Below are 21,442 nucleotides of genomic sequence, written 5' to 3'. Positions count from 1 at the left end.
AAATGGAGAGGAGAAGAGGGCAACGAAGACAAGAGGACAGTGGTGATCTCTCCTCCCCTCCTGATGGAGAATGCAAAAAACAAAAAGAGGATGAAGGCTTTTTGATAGGAGACTGGAAGTGGGAAGGGGAGGGAGAGGGGAAAAAAGAGAGAGAAGCCTGCCTTCGCCCCACAGCAGTGGCCAAGTGACAGACAACGGGCGGGCCATCCATCTAGCTGACCTGCTTTGCCTATTACATGGCTGCTTGCTGCTCGCGAAAGGAGGTGGACTGAGCAGCCTTTAATATCTTCTCTATGAAGACATTATGATTTCTGGGGGTCCAAGGATGACAGGTTGAGAACCACCAGTTCAGATCTACTTGGGTGCACCCCAAATTTTAACAAATACACACAACAGGGCACACAAAGGTTTAGAGATTGCACATTTTCCCTAAATCATTTCTCTGATGTATTTTAACAGTTATAGCTGCCAAATGACACTGTCGGTATGTTTATATATAACTGTGTAAAATGTCAGCAGTTTTCATCTATCTTGTTTATGTATGTTCCCCATCCTTTTTTTTAAAAAAACCCAGTGGTTTCCTTTTGCTTCCATGATATGGGCAGCTTGTATAGGTCAGACCATTGGCATCATTAGGGGGCTACAGGGGATGAGGGCCACACAGGTGACACGGTACAGGCAGTCCCCCTGCCCTGCATAGGTGACACCAACCTGAGGAGATGCCACTGAGTCAGACCCATTCAATTTCAGTAGTTGAACTCCATCATGTCCTTTTCTATATGGGGTAAAAACCCTTAGCCTTCTAGATGTGTTGAACTACAAGAACTTCATAGTCTAGTCACTATTCAAATTGTCTGCAGCTTTTAATTTTAGACTTTCTAACATATTTGTTTAACTAGAGCTGCCAAAAAGGAAAAAAAGAATGTGAGCCTTCTACATACAAGCTTTCTTCTGCCATATCTTTGAAATAGTTCTTCTAAATTATTAATAATAAGTATAGAATATGTTGACCATTTTAGGCAACATTATAAAATGGCCTTAGAAAACAAGTGTGGTTTTTGGAATTAAGATGCTAAGCAATAGCTGACAACTTTGGAATAGTCATGACCCCGATTGAAATTAAGGCAGCTTTTGGTGCTGTTCCAGAGGTAAAGGGCTAAATCCCTAAAGCCACCAGATCCTGCTTGATCTTGGAAACTAAACGGGTCAGCCTTTGTTAGTACTGGATGGGAGACAGCCAATGAATAGCAGGTGCTGGATGCTATATTGCAGAAGAAGGAATTGGCAAACTAGGTTCAGTGTTCTTTGCCTAGGAAAATCATGAAATTCATGGGGTTGCCAAAAATCGCAGGCAACTTGAAAGTGGCACATGCACACGCACTCACTTCAGATCTAAGAGGATGCAGAATGAGCCTTGTAGTCTTAGGGTCACTGGAGGCAGGGAGGAACCCAAATACCCTCTCTCTTAATTTCCTAAAAATATTAGACTAAACTTCTTATGGACCTTAAAATGTTTCAAAAGTAACCTTGCATATGCACTGTGCTGCTGCATGGATGAGCAGGAGTGGAGTCGCTGCTCGCCGCACCTCATATTATTCAATAGCAACACATACTCCTGGACACAACGGATTGTGCCCATTGAATAATGTGGGGCTTGAGCATCCATGTTTCCCCCCCCCCCCAACTCATGGGATCCCAGTGGCTGCATCCTCATAGATGGGATGGGACCAGTATTTTAACAGTCCTGAAAGCACTAAGGAAAAGAGAACACTTTGGGACGGGAGGGAGAAACACATCTCTAACAACAAAAGAGACACCCGCCCTGAAAAATATATCCTCACCCCCCCTACCAAATAAAAACATCAGGGGTAAACCTTTTGAGCCAGGGGCCGGGTTGCTGTCCCTCAGACAACTGGGGGGCCGAAGCCAAAAAATAAATAAATAATTTTTTTAAAAAAAATTAAATAAATAAATAAACCGGGACAAATGTAGGACAAAATTTTCAAATGGAGGGCACTTTTTAAATAAAAATGGAGGACATGCAAAAAAAATTGCTGATTTTTAAAAAAATGTTAAGATAAATACATGTTTCTGAGGCTTCTAGAGACAATTGCCCCCCAAAGGCCCCGGTGGCAATCGGCGGCAGGACCGGGCGGGGGCCGGTCCCAAGGCCTCGCCGGGCCGCATCCGGCCCGCGGGCCGCAGGTTGCCTACCCCTGGTATACCTTCTGCTTTGCAGCAGAAAGCAAAATAAAGCTATGCAAGGGAGGGAAGATGTATAAGGGATGTACATACTAACCAGTGTAGGCTTTTACATTTAGCTTATTCTCAAGCAGAAAATGCTCTCTTTTTCTTTTTACTTTAGCACTGTATTTACTTGGAAAGCAGCCCTTGATCAGTTGCCATCAACAATACTTTTAAACTAGTACAATCCTAGTCCAAATCCTAGTCCAACGCCTTCAGGAGTACATTAACAACAACAACAATTTTTTTTTAGAGTAGTAGCATTTGTGTTTTGAACACAAGAAGCTTGGTGCAATTGAACCCACTCCAATTTTAGAAAATTTTCATTCATTAATCCTTTTAAGACTGAGGCGTTGGGGCAATAGTATCCAACCAGAAATAATGAACTGGAGCTGATCTTTGATCTGCATCAAGGGATGGATCCCTTTGGAGCACCACATGCTAGAATCTTTCTCCTTGGGTGTTCTTAAAACTAAATTGGAATATTTGCAGCAAAAGTCACCTTGCATGGTAGTTGCATTTAGTGGTACTTAAATTCCTTTGTAGTTTTTGCTAGAAATATTATTAGCTCTTTCCCCATGAAATCCCTATCAGAGGCTGTTACCCCGCAGTTACAGCTAGCTGCTCTCGCATGTATGAGTATATTACTGTGAGGGGTTTATTACTTTTTTTTTTTTAAAGCAAAATCCTTTTACCTCCACCCTGCTTTTTCCAGCATATCTGGTCTTTTCTGCCTGCCTGTTGTAGATTATGATCTCTACTGAAGGGATGGCTCTTATCTGTGTGAATATTTCCCAGTGCTGAGTTGCCTGTGTTAAATAGCATGTAAATAATCTGTTTATTTTGTAAATCTCTTTGGGATGAAATGTGTAAAAACATAAAAGAGTGGCTTAATGTAACCGGATTAAATGGGACTTGAGGAGAGCCCTTGTGCTACAATATGAAATCAAAACTAGGTTACCAAGAATTATGTCTGACTGTCTGAGGGTGAGATTTTCTACCACACTATCCTTCACATATCCAGTGTCTGATTTTGGAAGCTATCTGTAGGGTTGGAACTAGTTTACATTTGATGAGTGGGGGGGGGGGTGCTACTAGAGATTACAAGGGATTTCCAGGTAAGGCTAGGAAATAATCCTGCCTGAAGCTTTGCAGGCCAATTGCTACCAGGCAGAGCTGAAAATTTTGGGCCAGATAAAGCAATTGTTTGACGATACAATGCAGCCTCCTTTGTCCCTGTTTGGATGTGGATTAATGATGGTGACAGATCCTAGATAAACATTAGAATTTAGGTGTGTTCATTCATTTTCACTCCCTTCACACTCTTCTGTGAGTTTTCATGTGTAGCCACATGCAGTATGGGAATGTGCAAACTAGGGCCATTAGACACCAGCAGTTCTACTTGCCCTATTTCTGTGGGCCCTTGGAATTTATGCTATGTGCTGTCTAGGAATAGCTTTCTGATGCAGCAGTTTGGACAGCTGAGAATGGTCTCTTTAACTCTTCGATGTCCATGCTGTTTTGCTTTGTTTACATGAATTAGTAGGACAGTTGATTTGCTGTGCTGTTGTGCATCCTGTCCAGAGACAAAGAGTTAGGAACCAGTCATCCAATTTTTGTTGCTTTTGTTGGCTGACAATGTTAGACATTGATGATACCATAATCCAAGGAGTGCTATTCATCCTTTGGCTCTTAACAAACTCTCTATATAAATTTTTATTGAAAACCTACATTCATGGCAAATATGAAAGGGAAAGCAAGATTGCTTTCTTAGGATCTCCTGCCCCCCCGACAAATGCATATGCAAGTTAAGTTATAATGTGGCATTTCAGCAGGACTGTAGAGCAGGAAGCACCTCCTGCTTTACGGGAACAGTTTAAAGCAAACAAAAGTGGAACTCACTTAAAATAAGATATCTTTCTCTGAAAAGAGGCCTTTGGCCTCCATAAAAAGCTTGTTGTGCAGAAATTCTCTTCTTAGACAAGTTTGCTTTGCACACCACCAGTGTTAGCTTTAAGGGAGTGGCTTAAGATGCCCTGCATTCTAATGACAATGTAGATGCTATAACTGCTTTTATGTGTTTTTCAAAATGTTTTTTTTTAAAAAAACAACAGTTAAAATAATATTAAACCTTAGTACTGTAAGCTGCCTTGAGGACTTTATAAAGTGGAAAGGAGGGGGTTGAATTTCTGTTAGTAAATTGTGATGTATGAAAGTAGTTTTTGTGAGTTAGTGTTAAGGGTATGGGTATGTTTTAAATAAAAACTTGCTACCTTAGTAGTTTTTCATTATGGCAGTGTGCTGCAGAAGAAGTTAAACTTCTTTACCTTTCCCCCTACAATATCTGGATGGTCACATGATTTCCATTCCGCCTTTAGATGCTTGGTGTCTTTGTAGGTCAGTCATCCTGGGGTACAATTCCAAAGAGATTATTTGGTTCATATGAAAAGCTAATCTTCCAAGCATTCACCTTGACACTGAATGGCACAGAAGAGAGGCCATTTCTGAGGAATGGTTTTGGAAGCTTTATTGCTGTGCAAAATACCAGTTTTTAAAGGGAGATACAACAGTGCCTACTGATGTAGATGTAATGTTCCCAATGGTAAGCAGTTCTTGAGTTCTTTGGAAGGCTTTTCCAAACTGAGCAGCAAGAAAAATGTAGGTGTTAGAGAAATAAAGGGCTGGCATGATGTTTAGCATTGTAGCATATGAAGACTAAATGTCCTTAAGATTTAGTTCTGTGGGAAATCTTATACATGCCCTTGGAAGTAAATATCATGATTTCAAAAGAGCTTGTTGTCAAGTAGCTGTGTAAAGAACTGCAGCCTCAATTTGTGTACTTTTTGCTAGGTGCAAAACAGTTCCCCAGGTTGGGACAAAGAAATAAATATGGCTGATATCCTTTTTAATTAGATATATATCAGTATCTAAAATCTATAGTCATCTATCTGCATCCCTGATTGGAGTGTACAGATACTTTGGTGTGGGGAACAAACATTCACAAGTTCAGAAGGTTTGTTTATCATATGAACCAAATCATCCTCTTAGAATGGTTCATAAGTGACTGTCCAAAAATTGTTTGGCCACCATTTCCATCAGTCCTAGCTGGTATAGATAATGGGGAAGGAGGAAGTAGAGTAGCAGTCCAGAAACATCTTAAAGACTACTCACAATATGTCTTGCTTGATACAAAATCATACATTTTATCCATCTATCCCAGTGCGCTCTACTTTCACAGGAGCTTGTCAGGGTCTTTAAGCCACTGTCTTGCCACTGAAATCTGTTTTTTTGCTATTTATTTCTTAAGTAATGATTGACCACCATTCTGCATGAGAAGCATGTGCTCCAACAATAGCAATGTATGCTCCCTTTCCTCCAAACCTACCCTTGTTGTTACCATACACACATACCTATCCCTTGACCTGAGGTGTTGGTTTGGTGGGAGGGAGGCTTAATTAACCACACAGCAGTTACGTGTGATTGCTTTGACTGAGCATTCCTGCATGTCGGGTTTGGACTGAATGGCGCTTGCTAAAGATTCTATTATTCCTATCTGCTGTCAGTGCTTCTCCCTTTTCTAACAACATGGAAAAACGAAACGGAGTGGCTACATGGTGGCAATAACAAAGTGAGCTATGCTGTGTTTGTTATGAAGGAGATCTTCTCCTTGAAATGAGATCTTCTGGGTTTAGAAGGACTTTCTCCCTAGACAGTTGTACTGGAGTTGGCATGTAACACTCTTAAAACACTTCTCTGTGTCATGCTGACATTTCTTGGCTAGTTTGTACAGTAGTAAGCCACAGTTCCAGGGACCTTGAGTTTTTTGTTGTCTTTCCCTGAACAAATAAGTGTCATATACCAACCAGCAACATACTGTGGTTTGTTTATGGAGAGCAAGCCAGAATCCCTTCCTCAGAGGTCATTATAGGCATAGCATGGACAAAAGGTTGATAGCTTGTTTTGCCACTCTCACTTTGGAATTGAGCCAAGCAGGAATGATACAGCATTGGGAATCTTTCCTCATGCTTTCTCCGTCTTATAATGCCAAAATCCTCTCAAAAACTATCCTGTCTTGTTTTCTCTGAACTAAACCTTTTAGTGCAATTTATCCATATGCAAAGTTCTCATGATTTTATGAATAGGATACATTTGTGTAACATCTGGTATTGCAGATAATGGCGGGATACAGACCGCCCAAAAAGGGCGGTGTCCCGCCGCCCTGGTTTGTTGCACGAGGGAGCCTCCGTGAACAAACCACGAAGCTCCCTCACGCAGCAAAAAACCTGCAAAAAGCGGGTTCTTTCTTCGGTGCGGTTCTGATGCCACAAGGCACCAATGGCGCACATGCGGCGTCCCAAGGGCTCCGAGATGTGCAGACGCTAGGCGTCCATCATGTCAAAATGGCAGTGCCTGTATGTACAGGGCGCTGCCATTTTGACACCCTCGTCACGTGAAAGGGGCAAGGGGTGTCTGAAAGCGCTTCCCCTCGCATGTCACGAGGGCACCCCATAGGGCCCAGCTAGCCAGCCCCATAGTTAACTTAGTTGTAACCCTTTATTTGATTAGATCATCAAATAGCAAATACATCTTAGGCCCTTCAAGGCCCATGAGGTTAGATACTCCATCTGAGTCTGGCTCCAAGTCTGTCTGTGCTCTGTCTTTAGAAATCTTAACTAAGGAAGGATACAGTGAGTATTGTGTGGGCTGTTGAATCTTTTTTTAAACAACTCTTCCTTGTTTCCCAAAGTAAAGTTATAAAAAATATTCCTATGTTGGTAAAGATGAATGAAATGTGTGCCATCCCCTTTCTTTGGGATATACTGTGTACCCTTCTCTCCCATGCAGTGTGTAGCTTTTTGAAAAAATCTATTGAAATGTGAAACTTGTTAAGCAAAGAAGAAGCTTGTTATGGGAGAGCACAATGGGAATATGGAACTGTTCCATATATTTCAGGTTGTTGCCCTGTACATATCAGATGAGTTACTCCTTTTATGATGAAATGTTCTGTTGCCTGCCAACTTTTGTAAATTGCAGAATTTGTCAAACAATATATCATGAGCACAAGAATGAACTATTACCATGCTTACTCTGCCACCTAGCTTAGCATTTTCTCTGTGCTGGGCAGGCACTCCTGAAAAGTTCAGAAGTATGACCCATTCACAATATTTGTCCTTTTTTCATCTACATCTACTTGTTAGAAATACATCCTCTGAACACATAGGTTTCATTTCAGAATCCTTTGATAACCTTAAGAACATAAGATAAATAATATTGGATCAAGCCAAAGGCCCATATAGAGCAGCATTCTGTTCATATGGTGGCCAACCTGTTGCCACTAAAAGGCAGAACATGAGCCCACTAGCTTCCTCCCACTCATCTTCAGTATTCAGAAGTGTATTACTTTTACTACCGAAGGCTAATGCACAGGCCAAAATCCAATGGTGTCAAAAACACTTGCACAGTGGAACATAACATCAGTGGTTAGACACTTTGGCCACTCATATACTGAGGTATTTGCAATCTTGTCACTCAAGTGGAAGAGTGATGGAGTGATGATCAGTAGCTGGATAGTTTTTGTGTTGTTTTTTTTTCGGGCTATGTGGCCATGTTCTAGAAGAGTTTCTTCCTGACGTTTCACCAGCATCTGTGGCTGGCATCTTCAGAGAATGCCAGTAACAGGAGACTTGCATATGCTGCCTGAGGAGGAGAAGGCAACACATATGTATGTCTGCTAACAGTAATTACCTGTATATAGAGTTTGCTATTTGGCTCCCAGGTGTTCTCAAAGCCAAGGTGTTGTGGTTGGAGCAGCCTGAAAAAGCCCTGGTGTTGTAAACTGCAAGGTAGCCCTCTCACAGTGCCTTGGGTGTAAGAGCCCCTTGGACCCAAAAATCGGAGAAATAGCCAGTTCTATATACAACCCATCATATGTAGGATGCTGCCATGTTAACTGTGCTCTTTGGGCTTTCCAATCTCCTAGAAAGAAGATTGACCATGGCCATCATGGCTAATAATAATAATTGTGAATGTTATCCTCCGTGGAATCTTAATGAAAGAAAATCCACAAAAAAGTGATACAAATGCACAAAATACATCATGCAAGCTTTCCAAACTATACTGGCTTCTTCATCAGGCAAAAAGATGTTTTAAAAATCATAAAGGAGAAGAAATGTGACGATGTGAGAGTCACAGACCTACATTTTGTATCAGATGTTGTTTCTGTTGTAGGTTCAGTTGGTTTGGAGGGATCTCAATTCAGGTAACTTCCCTTCTTGGCCATGTGATTACTGAGACAAATGACAATAAAATTTAAACCCCATTAGCAGCAGCAAAGTAACTCTCTTTGGGATCCAGGGGATAGTTTCCATTCTTTTGTTGATTTGCACCTGGTAGCAAGGAATATACTATCTCTGAGCACAGATTATATTTATTTGTTTACTGCAGTGTTTTTAAGTCATCCTTTAACCTTTCAAATCCCAGGGCGATGTGTAACTCTAATTAAAACAATAGAAACACACTGTCACAACAAAACATACTGGAACAATGGCAGTGTTGTCAGTACATCTCCACCTCTTTCACTGAGGCAACACAACTGTGAAGGCTGTTGATACATAAAATACCTGAAGTGCTTGGAGGAGAGCTTCCTCTGTTGATCTTAAGTCATATACTGTTTGCAAAGTGAGAGACACTCATCCAGCCCCAAGATTTTGACAGCAAGTACCAGCACCTAGCATTTGTGTCCAAGGGAAATAGGCAGCTCCTTCCAAATTGGTATAATATAATCAAATGGATATAGCAAATGTAATAACTGTATTTGGAGCTATGTGAAATGTCTAGGTGGTCTTGAAGGGTGGTCCTGTGCACAGTATATTACAGCAATCCATTTGGGAAGTTAGCAGATCATGAACCACTGTGTTCAAACCATCTCTGTCCAGAAATGGTCATGCTGGTGAGCCAGCAGAATCTAGTAAACAGGGCTCCTAACCATAAATGCTACCTGAGTCTCTAGCTGTCATCGGCATTTTGATGGAACTTCATATCCCCTCACTCATTTGCTCAGTGGCTTCTTATAGGTGCTGAAGGGCATAAGATGTAAGATGGATCCTTGTGTCCCCCATGTGCGTGTCCCCCATGAACTTCTGAATCTGACTGCATAGGTAAAAACAGAATCACAGTATCACATGCTTCCAGCATCAAAGCCACTTGATCCAGGAAGATACTATGATAAAAGGCACTGAGAGGTCAAGAACTTACAACATCTTCTACTTCTCTCTGTCTTTTTATTAACAAATGTCATCTGTGAAGGCAACCAGAGCCATTTCAATATCAAAGGGGGGTATTTTGTCTCCATCCTTCAGAGGTGCAATTGCTGAAGGTGACCCTTTCAGCTGTCATCTGACAGGAGGTAAATAGGCCATCATGAAGTGTTGCACTGGCTTCTGCCCATTAAGAACTATTTATACCCATGAAGAATTATTTCCTTCAATTCCTAGCAGCCAGGCCTCCTTAGGTACATGGTTTTTTAAACGTCTCTTCCCTCTGTGATACATATATGAGATTCTGTGGATGGTGAAAGCCTTTTCCTGCCTCTTTTGCTACAGCTGTTGTAACAGTTACACTGATTACCTTTTATCTTTTCAGACATGTTAGATGTAGTACAGTGTTAGTGAAGTGTCTCATTTCATTTAAGATCGAATTGGATACTTGAACCCAGGTCTGTTGCATACAAGTTCAACTTTTTATCCACAGTTTTTATTCAGATGTTCAGTGGTGACCAGATCGGTCTAAAATAGAATAAGCTAGAATAGCCTGGTCCTGTTGGCTGTGAGTACAGTGGGCTTGGTATCCGTTGGGATTTGATTCCAAGACCCCCTGTGGATACCAAAATCTGTGGTTGTTTAAATCCCATTATATACAATGGTGTAGTAAAAATTAAGGGTTTTTTTTTTTGTGGGTTTTTTGGGCTATGTGGCATGTTCTTGAAGAGTTTATTCTCCAGAACATGGCCACATAGCCTGAAAAAAATGCAAAAATCTATGGATGCTGGCCGTGAAAACCTTCAACTTCAAAATGGTGTTGCTTACCTAAAATGGCAAAATCAAGGTTTGCTTTTTGGTTTTGAGTGGGGGGTGGAGATATTTTCAAGCTGTGAATTGTTGAATCTGTGAATGCAGAATTCATGGATATGTAGGACTGACTCCAGTTTTAAAATGTTATGCCAGTGGCCATCATAAGGATGTATAAAGGAATCCTAAAACTTAATATTATAGCTGGGATCCTAAGAACATACATATGGCGGTATGTATCAGGTTGGGATCTGATCTTGGAAGCTAAGCAAGGTTAAGCCTGGTTAATACTTCAAACGGAGACTGCCAGGAAAACCAAGTGCTGTAGGCTGAGTTCAGAGCAAGACATTGGCAAATCATCTCCGAGTATTCCTTGCCAAAGAAAATCCTATGAAATTTATGGGGTTGCCATAGGTCACACATAACTTGAAGATCATACACACATCTTGAAAAATTAATGTAAAATTTCCATATAGTTCCTTAGTCAAAAGTCTAAACTGGATTCACTCTTCACTGTCACTAAAGCCACCAGCCTCCACTGCTCCTATCTCTTAGATTCACTTTCCTTCTGGAAAGCCCAGTTCTGTGACATTCTTTCTCTGTATTATGTGCCTTCAAGCTGCCTGTTATGGCAACTCCATGAATTTCATAGGGTTTTCTTAGAAAAGGAATATTCAGAGGTGGTTTGCCAGTTACTTCCTCTGAAATATAGCTTACAGCACCTGGTATTCATTGGCAGCCTGCCATACAAGTACTAACATTAGAAAACCTAAAATAGATCTTGACCATCATTGTGCTGAAGTGTATCAGCATTTGCTGCAAATCCTTTTATGTTAGGACAGTGCCGTTTAAAAGCCATAGCTAGGTGGCTGAAAGACTACAAAGTCTATAATCATTGTGGAAGTGTATAAATACAGTCTGGTAGGTCTTTTGCTATTTTTAATATTTGTGTGTAATCAAGTGAATATGTTTGTTCCCTGGCCAGCTTATTGTCGAGTTGGGGAATGTTGCTTTTTGATCCTTTTGTTGACTTTAATCTGTATGAGGAGAACATACTGTATATACAAGTCCAGAGAATGAAAGCCCCCCCTTCCTCCATCTGCTGCATCTTTTTGGCAATCAAAGCTAGTTGTAGCTTTGAGTCATTCCAGCTCTCTCACTTCCCTTACATGTGAAGCTCTGAAACAGTCCAGATTGCAAACTTCAGTTATTTCCTGTGGTGTTTTTCATAGGGCTAGAAACATTGCCAGATCAGCTATTTTGAAAGTGGCATTCTCTTGTTCTGTTCTTTTGTTTAAATGAAATTAATCTGCCCTTTTACTACAGAGCAATCTCTCCCCCTTCCTCCCCCTTTCTTCCTGGCATAGGAAGAACAATAGAAGCCTTAACATTTCTAGGAAAATGAACAGAGTTCATCGTAGGAAACGTATGTTATCTTCTAACAACAGAATAAGGTGTTTATTTATTGGGACTGATCATATTGGTCTAGGAGGATGGTGTTATATTTGTACTACATTGGGAGATGTATATTGTAGAAACTGAAATGTGAGGTAAAGCATGTGTTAATCATAGTATCACAGACATGAAAGCACTACAAAGGACATCTAGTCCATCTTCCTGTGTAGAAACATACAGCAGACACCCTTCTGAGAGGCCATTCAAACTCTACTTGAAGACTTCAAAAGACCTTCCAATGCAGTTTCTTCCACTGTCAAATGGCTCTTACAACCAAGAAGTTTTTCCTAACCTTTATGGTGAATCACATTTCCTGTAATTTGAATCCATTGTTTTCTTTCCTAGTCTTTGGAGCAGCAGAAAACAAGCTTTCTCCATCTTCAGTATAGCCAGTTTTACATTTCTGAAAGGAATGTTATGTCATCCATAGGGTCATCTTAAATCCAAGCTGACTAGATGGGAACTAACAATAACAATCATAGCACCTTTTGCCAAGCTAACTATCTCTAGCATTCTAGGTTATTGTTCATAGGGCTTAGTTTCCAGACCTTTTATCATTTTCCTTCACCTCTTCTGGATCTATTCCATCTTGTCAGTATTTTTGCACTGTTTTGTCCAAAACTGGGCACGGTATTCAAAGTCTGACCAAAGAAACAAATAAAGTGGTACTGTTACTTCCCTTAATAATAATACATTTTGGCTGGAATGCCACACAGATAATAGAAGGCCTTGTGGTGGCCGGTATGCTTCCAAATATGTAGCACTTGATACTGGTTCAGAAGCTGCAGAAGCATGGGCTTCTACTTGTTCCTGTGCTTTTGCTTGCACCATCTTTTGAGAAGTTTAAGTTAGTATATATACTTCTCTTCCTCCTTCCCCAGTTTATCCTCACAGCAAGCCCACAGGGTAAGTCAGGTTGAGAGAAAGTGACTGACTCAGAGTCAACCAGCAACCTTCATATGTAAGTAGAATCTTGATTCCAAACAGCCTGGGTCTTTAGTTCAACACACAAAATGTATACCATACCAGTTCTATTTCAGATATGGCAGCCTTGGTATTTTCCTTTGATAACTGTTTTTACGTCATTATACATATATTAGATTTGCCTGTGAGTTGGCGTGGAAACTATTTTATTTCTTAAAATATTTAAGATGTGGGTGATTCTCCTCTCATTGATGTCTCCCTCCTAGACTTCCATGTGTCTCTTGTTAGACCACATCCACCATAGCGATTTGCTAAATTAGAATACTGATAATTGGTGACCATCAGATTTCAATTCAAGAATAATGTGTTTACTGTTGCATTAGCACTGAGCTTGGCAGTAGCTAGTTACTTATGTGAGTTTAGTTAAGATAAGAATCAGCAAGATATTCTTTTTGTCTTGAGTTCTGGAGCACAAAAACTAGAAGGTGTTTTCTTTTCAACTAGGGATGTGAACATATGGTATTAGTAGGCAGCCCATCAAATTTGTTTCAAACTTTCTGTTGCCAGAAGAAGCATGGTGGGTTTGTCAGCTGTCACCCACATACTGTAAATCTTTAGCATGCATCAGCCTATCTTATTGTTTTGATGTTGATGCTCAGCTTTTGCTCACTCTCTCTGCCTCACCACACCACACACCTTCTAAAGGAAAAATTAATGTAACTTGCTTTAGGAGAAAAATCAATAGTCTTCCTTTATGTAATTCCAGATTAGCTTTAAAATGAATTTTACAGCTGCTGGATACATTCCTACCATAGCCTGGCTTTAAGAAAATATTTTTATTATTGTGCCTTCCAAGTGTTACACAATGTAGTGGGGAAAAGGAGCACATGTAAACAAATGATAAAAGGAAATCAAGTAATCCAGCCAAGTTAATAAATTAGAGATACAAGCCATTGCTAAAGTCTACAGTGAAATCCCCTTTTAAAATAATGAGAGCTGTACAAGACCTCTACAATTGCATACACATATGTACACACTCCCTACAGTGTAACCTGAAAACAGAAAAGGGGCTTCCTTAGTAAAACATTGTGATGGAGGGAAGCTCCTGCTTGAACCCTGAAATGAATTGCTTCTCTATCAATCCAGGAAAGCTGGTTGTGCTTCAGCCAACCTATTTTTGTCTTCTTGGGGTCTTACTGCATCAAACGCTGTGCTCTTTATTAGAAATCCGCAGGATGTGTCTCCATGGTATCTTTACTGTAGTTGTCTACAGTGAGGTGACAAAGAGGATAGGAATTGGCCTATATCACACAGTCTATGGTTCTTTTCATAAATCATAACTAAGAAGATATATCTAGGGTGTGATGGGGAGGGAGGATAGGCAGTTCTCATGCCTTAAAAGAAATAAGTTTTCAGAATGACTTAAAAGGTGTTATTTTAGAACTAAGCTCTTGATTTTCCCCTATACTTTACAGGGCTAGAGAGATTAGATACTAGAGGAGAAGGAAACAAATAGTGTTAAAGGTTCTACAAACAAAGTGGCATTTAAAATGCTTATTTAATCTCTGTTTCATTAAACAAACTCGATTAGTTAGTATTTGACTGTTCAGTTTTGGTTTGATTGTTGAGTTGATTTTTAGGCAGTGTGAGCTGCAGTTCATGCATATTTGAGGAATCTAGAATAAAGCTGAGTCTTAAATATCTGTTAGCTACTGTTTTGATGTTTTAGAACTTAGTTTATCCCAGAATTAACACATTTTTCTGCAATGAGATTTTAATCTCAGACTAAAATCAGGTGAGTAACTTTTCAATTTCTCACCCATGTAGTGAGATTATACTTATCTATTACTCAACTGCGAGTACTATTACTAGAAAATTTATAGCACAGGCAAACCTGGAGATGAATAAGGAGTTGACATTCTTGGGCACTCATTCTCCCTATAGTAGGAAGATTCTAGGACTTTTACATGTAATTTGTTAGTGGATTTTCCCCCTTTCTCTCTTGATCTGATGCACAGAGGAACTCCAGTCTCCATGCTTATATCTGCCTCACTAATCCATTTTCTGGAGACATTCTCAAAAATATTAATTTTTGGAATACCAAGTAAAAGGCTGAAAACTACCTGTCAGTTCAAACATATTATTGAATTAAATTAGCTTCCCCCCCTACAAGTCAGCTTCTAGGTCACTTTTAGAAAAAAGGTGTCCTGGGCCAAAAATTGCTGTAATTCACAGGATTATCATACTATACAGTACATCTGTAATTTACACTCCAGATAGAATCATAGCATCATAGAGTTGGAAGAAACCACAGGGGCCATTGAGTCCAACCCCCTGCCATGCAGGAACACACAATCAAAGCACCCCAAAAAGATGGCCATCCAGCCTCTCTTTAATAACCTCTAAAGAAGGAGACTCCACCACACTCTGAGGCATCATATTCCACTGTCAAACAGCTCTGACCACCAGACGTTCTGCCTTAGGGTAGAATTATCAAAAACAACTTGAAGGCACACAGCACACACACACAATATCTTTCTCCCCTCAATCAATGTCTTGAAGCAGTAATGGATTGGATGAGGGAAAACAGGCTCAAGCTGAATCCAGACATAACGGAAGTACTTACGGTAGGGGCCCCCAAACCAGGTATCAGGCTGCAGCCTCCAGTCCTAGAGGGGTTCACGCTCCCCTCAAAGAACTGTGTTTGCAGCTTAGGGGTGCTTCTTGACTCGTCGCTTCAGATGAGAAATCAGGTGAATGCAATGGTCAAGAGTGCCTGTTATCAGCTCCGGCTGATACGTCAGCTGCGCCCTTTCCTGGAACGGGGTGACCTCGAAACTGTAGTACATGCACTGGTAACCTCAAGACTTGATTTTTGCAATGCGCTCTACATGGGGCTACCCTTGTGCCTATTCCGGAAACTTCAACTGGTACAGAATATGGCAGCCAGATTGATTACAGGAACAACTAGGAGTGACCATATTACACCTATATTGAAATCATTCCACTGGCTGCCTATTCGTTTCCGGGCACAGTACAAGGTGTTGGTCATTACCTTTAAAGCCCTCCATGGCTTGGGCCCAACCTACTTAAGGGATCGCCTCCTTCCGTATAATTTGCCCCGTACCTTCAGATCCTCTGGGAGGAATTTGTTGCAATCTACAAAGACCAGATTGACGGCAACTTCCCAGAGGACTTTTTCCGCGATCTCTCCCACTTTATGGAATGGTCTGCTGGACGAGATCCGTCAAATTACCAACCTAGAGAGCTTCATGAAAGCTGTCAAGATGGATCTCTTCCAGCAGGCCTTCCCAGAATAGAACCCGGCCATGTAACGCTCCCTCCACAGACATATATAAGCGAAGACTCTGCCCACCGTTATTTTATTATCATATTATTGTTTTTAGATTTTATCGTTTGTAATTTTAATGGATAGAATTGTTTAGTCCTTTTTTAAGGGGGGAATTGTATATATTGTATTTTTTTAAAGTTTGTACGCCGCTTTGATAGTGGTAACAAAAAGCAGGATATAAATTAAAGTTTTATTTTTATTTATTGTTTAGAACATATCACTTGCTCAGATTTATCTGGTAACTACCTTGATTTTTTTTAAAGAAAATTTCAGTGTTGTAAGGTGTTACTGCAAGGTAATGTCATAAAGAAGAGCGAGCACATAATTGTCAGGTTGGACTATTATTCCAAGAAACCAGGCTTCAGATCTTCACATAGCCACGAAGACCCTTTAGGTGATCTTGGACAAGTCACAGTGTAAGAGAAAGGCAATGACAAATCTCCTTTTCTTGCTATGAAAACCCTATGATAAGGTCACCATAAGTCAGAATCAACTTAAAGGCGCAATAATAACAATTATTCTAAGGTATTGCATTACTTTTGCTTTAATTTTAAGAACTGTAAGTTAGATCCTGTTAGACTCTCTCATCAATGGGATGATTTCCAGTGGAGTGGGGAAGAGAGTACACCCTCAAAATCTGCTCCAGAATGGGACACCAGAATGGAAATATGCTTACATGATATTAGATTTTGCCCAATGTGAGGAGAAAATCATATTGTGACTTTGTTTCTTTGCAGGAAGGATCAAAACGTTCTTTCACCTGTCAATTGCTGGAACCTCCTGTTAAATCAGGTAAAGCGGGAGAGCAGGGACCATACCACCTTGAGTGACATCTATCTGAACAATATTATCCCTCGTTTTGTTCAAGTCAGTGAAGACTCTGGAAGACTTTTCAAAAAGGTAATGATTGTTTCAGTGTGCACCTTTTCTGAGTTCTAGAGATTGCTTTTGGTGACCACATCTTTCGTGGGTGATGTATTATAAAAGCTTGCCATCATCACATGCCTATAGTCAAATAAGAATTGGATTACTCTAAGGGAGAGGTGGGGAATATGGGGTCTTAAGGCCAACCCCCACCTCGCCAGCAGACTCAAACACTTCTGTTTTCCTTTGCATTCCCTCTCAAAATGTTGACAGGAAGTCATGTTGCAACACTTAGTGTCACTATTTTGAAAAGGACTTCAAAGGAAAGCAGTGGTGCTTGGGGTTAATATGGTGCTATTTTTGTGTGCTTTCATGTGGAGTGCTTTCTGCATGGCTTGAGGGCAAAAATTGTCCCTAAATATTGCCATTTTAAAAAGGAAATTTTTCAGGGGCATTGGGGCACTGGAGAGGGACTTTGGGATGTCACAAATGTGTGGTCCAGGAGCCCCATGCAGCTGGTGGGCCACACTTTGTCCACTCTTGCTATAATATAATATGTTGTATAGGAAGCTACATCTAAAGAAAGGTTGAAAGTTGCTATTGGTTTTAAATGCTGCATTATATTCGTTTATCCCTCAGTTTAATTAAGAGCACTGGCTATAACTTTTTTAATGTGGAATCATTATTGCTATTAGAGGTACAGTATGCAGGCAAAAAGGATGAAATCCCTTCTCTTGGTGGAGTCACATTTGTGGGATGCCTTCCTGAGGAAATTGTGGCTCATTCCGACTTTACATAGGCAGTGAACACTGTTCCCAAGTGATTTTGGAAATATGTTTTAACTTTTCAAGTTTTGTCAGTGTGTTAAAAGTTGTTCTGAGATGTTTGTTTTGCTTTGCTGTGTTGTGCTGTGCTTTGACTATTTTGGTTTTGTGTCTGTCATTTCAATGATTTGAAGTTGTTATGATAAATTGACATATTTTTTATATTGTTACACAGTCTGACTATTTTAATAAAAAAAACTGGATAACTAATAAAGAAATACATGTATACAATCAAATGTTATCTGGCACCAAATTTGAAGCAGCTACCATTAATCAAACCCCTTTCTTTAATCCTAGGTAAAAGGGCCTTCTGTATTTCTGCTACAGTCAAAAGAGAGTTAATATAAAAGGGAGCAAAACAAAGTGTTGCATTGTGAAGTGCGTCTGTTCAGGGTTCCAGCTATCCCATCCTATTAGCATTATTCCTCTAGTTTTCTACTCCAACCCCACCCGCCACCTAGCCATCAGTCATTGAGTGTCCTTTGAACAATCCCAGTCTTCAATTGACTTTTTTTAAAAGTTGGGATTCTCTCCCTGACTGGCTTTTTTTGTCCTAAAGATGGCCTCTGTTACCTCCTTGCATGCAAGTATTTCATTGAGTATATTCATTCCTAATAGCATATACATTATTTTGTGCATATCTCTGTAGTGGCCAAAAAATCCAATGCTACTCTGGGCTGCATCAACTGGAGTATAGTATTCAGACTGCAAGAAATATTTCCTTGATCTAATTTTGTCAGATCTCATCTGGAATAATGTGCCCTATTCTGGGCATCACAACTCAAGAAGAATTGGCAGGCTCAGTATGTCCAGAGAAGGGTGACCCATATGATCAAAAGTCTGGAGTCAGTTCTTTATACGGAATAATTTAGGGAGCTAGGTATGTTTGGCTTAGAGAAGAGATGACATGATAGGTATCATTAAATATCGAAGGGGATGTCACGTAGAAGATGAAGCAAGCTTGTTTTCTGCTGCTCCAGAGACCAGAACATGAACCAGTGAGTTCAAATTACCCCCCCCCCCAAAAAAAATCCACCTAGATATTAGAAATAATTTCTTAACTATAAGAACTATTTGGCAGTGGAATGGGCTGCCTTGGCGGGTGGTAGACTCTCCATCTGTGGATGTTGTTAAACAGAAGGTGGATGGATATTTTTCAGGAGGACTGTAATTATATATTCCTGCCTGGCAAGAAGTTGGGCTTGGTGGCCCTTGTGGCATCTTCCAGTGCTGAGATTCTAAGATTCTGTGAGATAATTTGGAGTCATAGAAATGCTGAGATAACTCATTAAAAAAATAAAAAACATGACAAACATCAGCAAAGCTGCCTTCTGCTTTTTCTTAAATTTCTAAAGAGGGCATGTACTGTGCTTACCCCTCCAAGGCAAACCCAGTACATATGGATAGGTTTTGATGTTGTTGCCAGGGTTGGCATGGCTGAGAACACACCTAACTTTTTGTTCTTGTTTATTTCTTTTTGAAGCTTAAAAATGACTGAATGCTTATGATGTCACTGATTATGTACAGTATAGGTATATCAATCAACCAATCAATCAAGAACATGTTAGGTACCACTTTCTGAAAATATTGAAGGAGGCTCCCCCCCCCCCAACACACAAATAAATAAAGCTACCCTTAAGAACACTCTATTGAAAATAAACAGGCAACAAGAAATAATTTGTGGCTTTGCAGTTCTATGTTGCTTGGGCTAACTAATCCTCTCTAGAATGTTTAAGAGTATGACTGACATGCTTCAAATTATGTTCTGACTGACCTTTTGAAGTTGCCCCTGTTTTGTATGATGCTTCTCAAGCTGAGATGTCATCAGCATTTGTTTCCAAGCAATGTGAAAGTAAAACCTTTCATTTGACCTTCTAAAACTAAACTAATTGCATTACACTTGATTAAGTACTTAGAAGGGATTATTGAGTGACAGGGACCCTTTAGCTGCTTTTAATCCTTGTATCAGTAAGTCATGTTTCTGCAGCGTTGCTCTTTTGAGGACAACATGAAAAACAAGTTAGCAGGCAATCAGAGGACCATGGAATAGATGTTCTAATATAACTGGGCATGTGTTTATGTGTCAGGGTTAAGAGGTGGAATTATATGAGGAAATGTGTTAATTTCAGTTTAGTTCAGTTATCTAGTGTCAAGAGACATATGTAACTTTAGCTACTCTTGCTCTAAAGCTGAGGTTGGCCACCTGATTTCCTGGATCTGTTGCCATACTACAACTTCCATCATTACTGACCCTTGTTTATGACAGTGGGGATTGATAGCCGATGTAGTTAAAAGCACCTGGTAGGCATCAGATTGTTTATTTCCTGCAAAGGTTCAGTAGCTACCATTTAAACAAGGCCTGTTAGTTTAGCCTTGAGTCCCACTGTAGGAGAAAAGTGGGGTATACATTTTGGAAATAAAATAAATAAATAAATTTGGCTGCATTTTTTCATGCTGGTTATAAACACTGTTGGAAAATATGTAATAGGGGCTGTAGTCCTAGGTGTACTTACTTGAAATCCTCTTGAAGTCCTCTTGAAATAAGTGGGGCTTATTTCTCAGTAAAAACAAAATAATTTGGTGCTGTTGCTAAAAATCCTTCCCCTTTAACCTTTCTGTGGGGACATATGAGTTTTTCTGGTGTCATCAACTTGCCTTAGTGTTCTCTCCAGTGCAGAGACTAAGAATGATAGAGGTTGTCCTTCTGTAGGTTGCTATTGGCTGTTGTGTAGGTGCATCATAGCTGAACCTGTTCTGCATAGTCTGGGGCCTCTCCCTCACCAAGTTCATTCTGGAAGCAAGGAAAATTGGGATTCTCCCTTTTACCCCCTTTACCCAGTCCTTTCAAAAGCATCAAAGGACTAGGAGAGAGCCAGTGTGGTGTAGGAGTCTGAGCTTGGGCAAGTCACACTCTCTAAGACTCAGGATGGCAATGGCGAACCCCCTCTGTAATTTTTTTGTAGAGCCGTAGAGTTGGAAGAAATTTCAATGACCATCCAGTCCAACCCCCTGCCATGCAAGAATACACAACCAAACCACCCCCAAGAGATGACCATCTAGCTTCTGTTTAAAAACCTCTAAAGAAGATTCCAGTTTGCCAAGAAAGCCCCATGATAGGGGTCATCATAAGTTGGAAATGACTTGGAGGCACACAGTAACCACCACAACAACAACAACGCACACTAGGATAATTGATTACTAAAATTGAATTAAATTGTTAAATATAAATTAATATCTATGTTGCTAAAAAAAGGTACAACTACCTTAATCTTTGTAAAACACTTAAATCAGTGGTACCCAAACTTTTTGCCCATGGGATTGCCCCCCCCCCCATCTACATTCAGACATCCTCCCCGCACATAATATAGCAATACAAATATTTTGTTTATTTACTGTGCATATTTTCATTCACATGTTTCTTCATTTTCATATTTTGACATTTTGTAAGGAAATATTGTTCAAATTAGAATATTTTAAGGGAATGTAATATTTAACCCAACACATGTGTAAATTTTACACATAAAAAAAATTGGGAAGGGGAGAGATCCGGGCCTTGAAGTCTTATGCCCCCCCCCTTCAGCAACTCTTGCGCCCTCCCAGATGTCCCACCCCACCATTTGAGAACCACTGTGATTGTGCTAAATTGCAAATAAAAAAATCCTGGAGTAGTTTTACATGGAAACAGTCATTCAATACAAATTATTGTGTGCCTT

At 40.1% G+C, this 21,442-nt stretch overlaps 1 protein-coding gene across 1 annotated transcript in view; it reads left to right on the top strand.

The window, feature by feature from the left end:
* Nucleotides 1-21,442, top strand: part of SRGAP2 (SLIT-ROBO Rho GTPase activating protein 2) — a 266,745-nt gene that overhangs the window by 106,779 nt on the left and 138,524 nt on the right. Inside the window, 1 exon segment of the mRNA XM_042463031.1 lies at nt 16,779-16,941. Coding sequence (XP_042318965.1) covers nt 16,779-16,941 — 163 coding nt within the window.

Source organism: Sceloporus undulatus, chromosome 4 (assembly GCF_019175285.1).
Source record: "Sceloporus undulatus isolate JIND9_A2432 ecotype Alabama chromosome 4, SceUnd_v1.1, whole genome shotgun sequence".
Classification (NCBI taxonomy): Eukaryota; Metazoa; Chordata; class Lepidosauria; order Squamata; family Phrynosomatidae; genus Sceloporus; species Sceloporus undulatus.
This window is presented reverse-complemented; position numbering and strand designations above follow the sequence as displayed.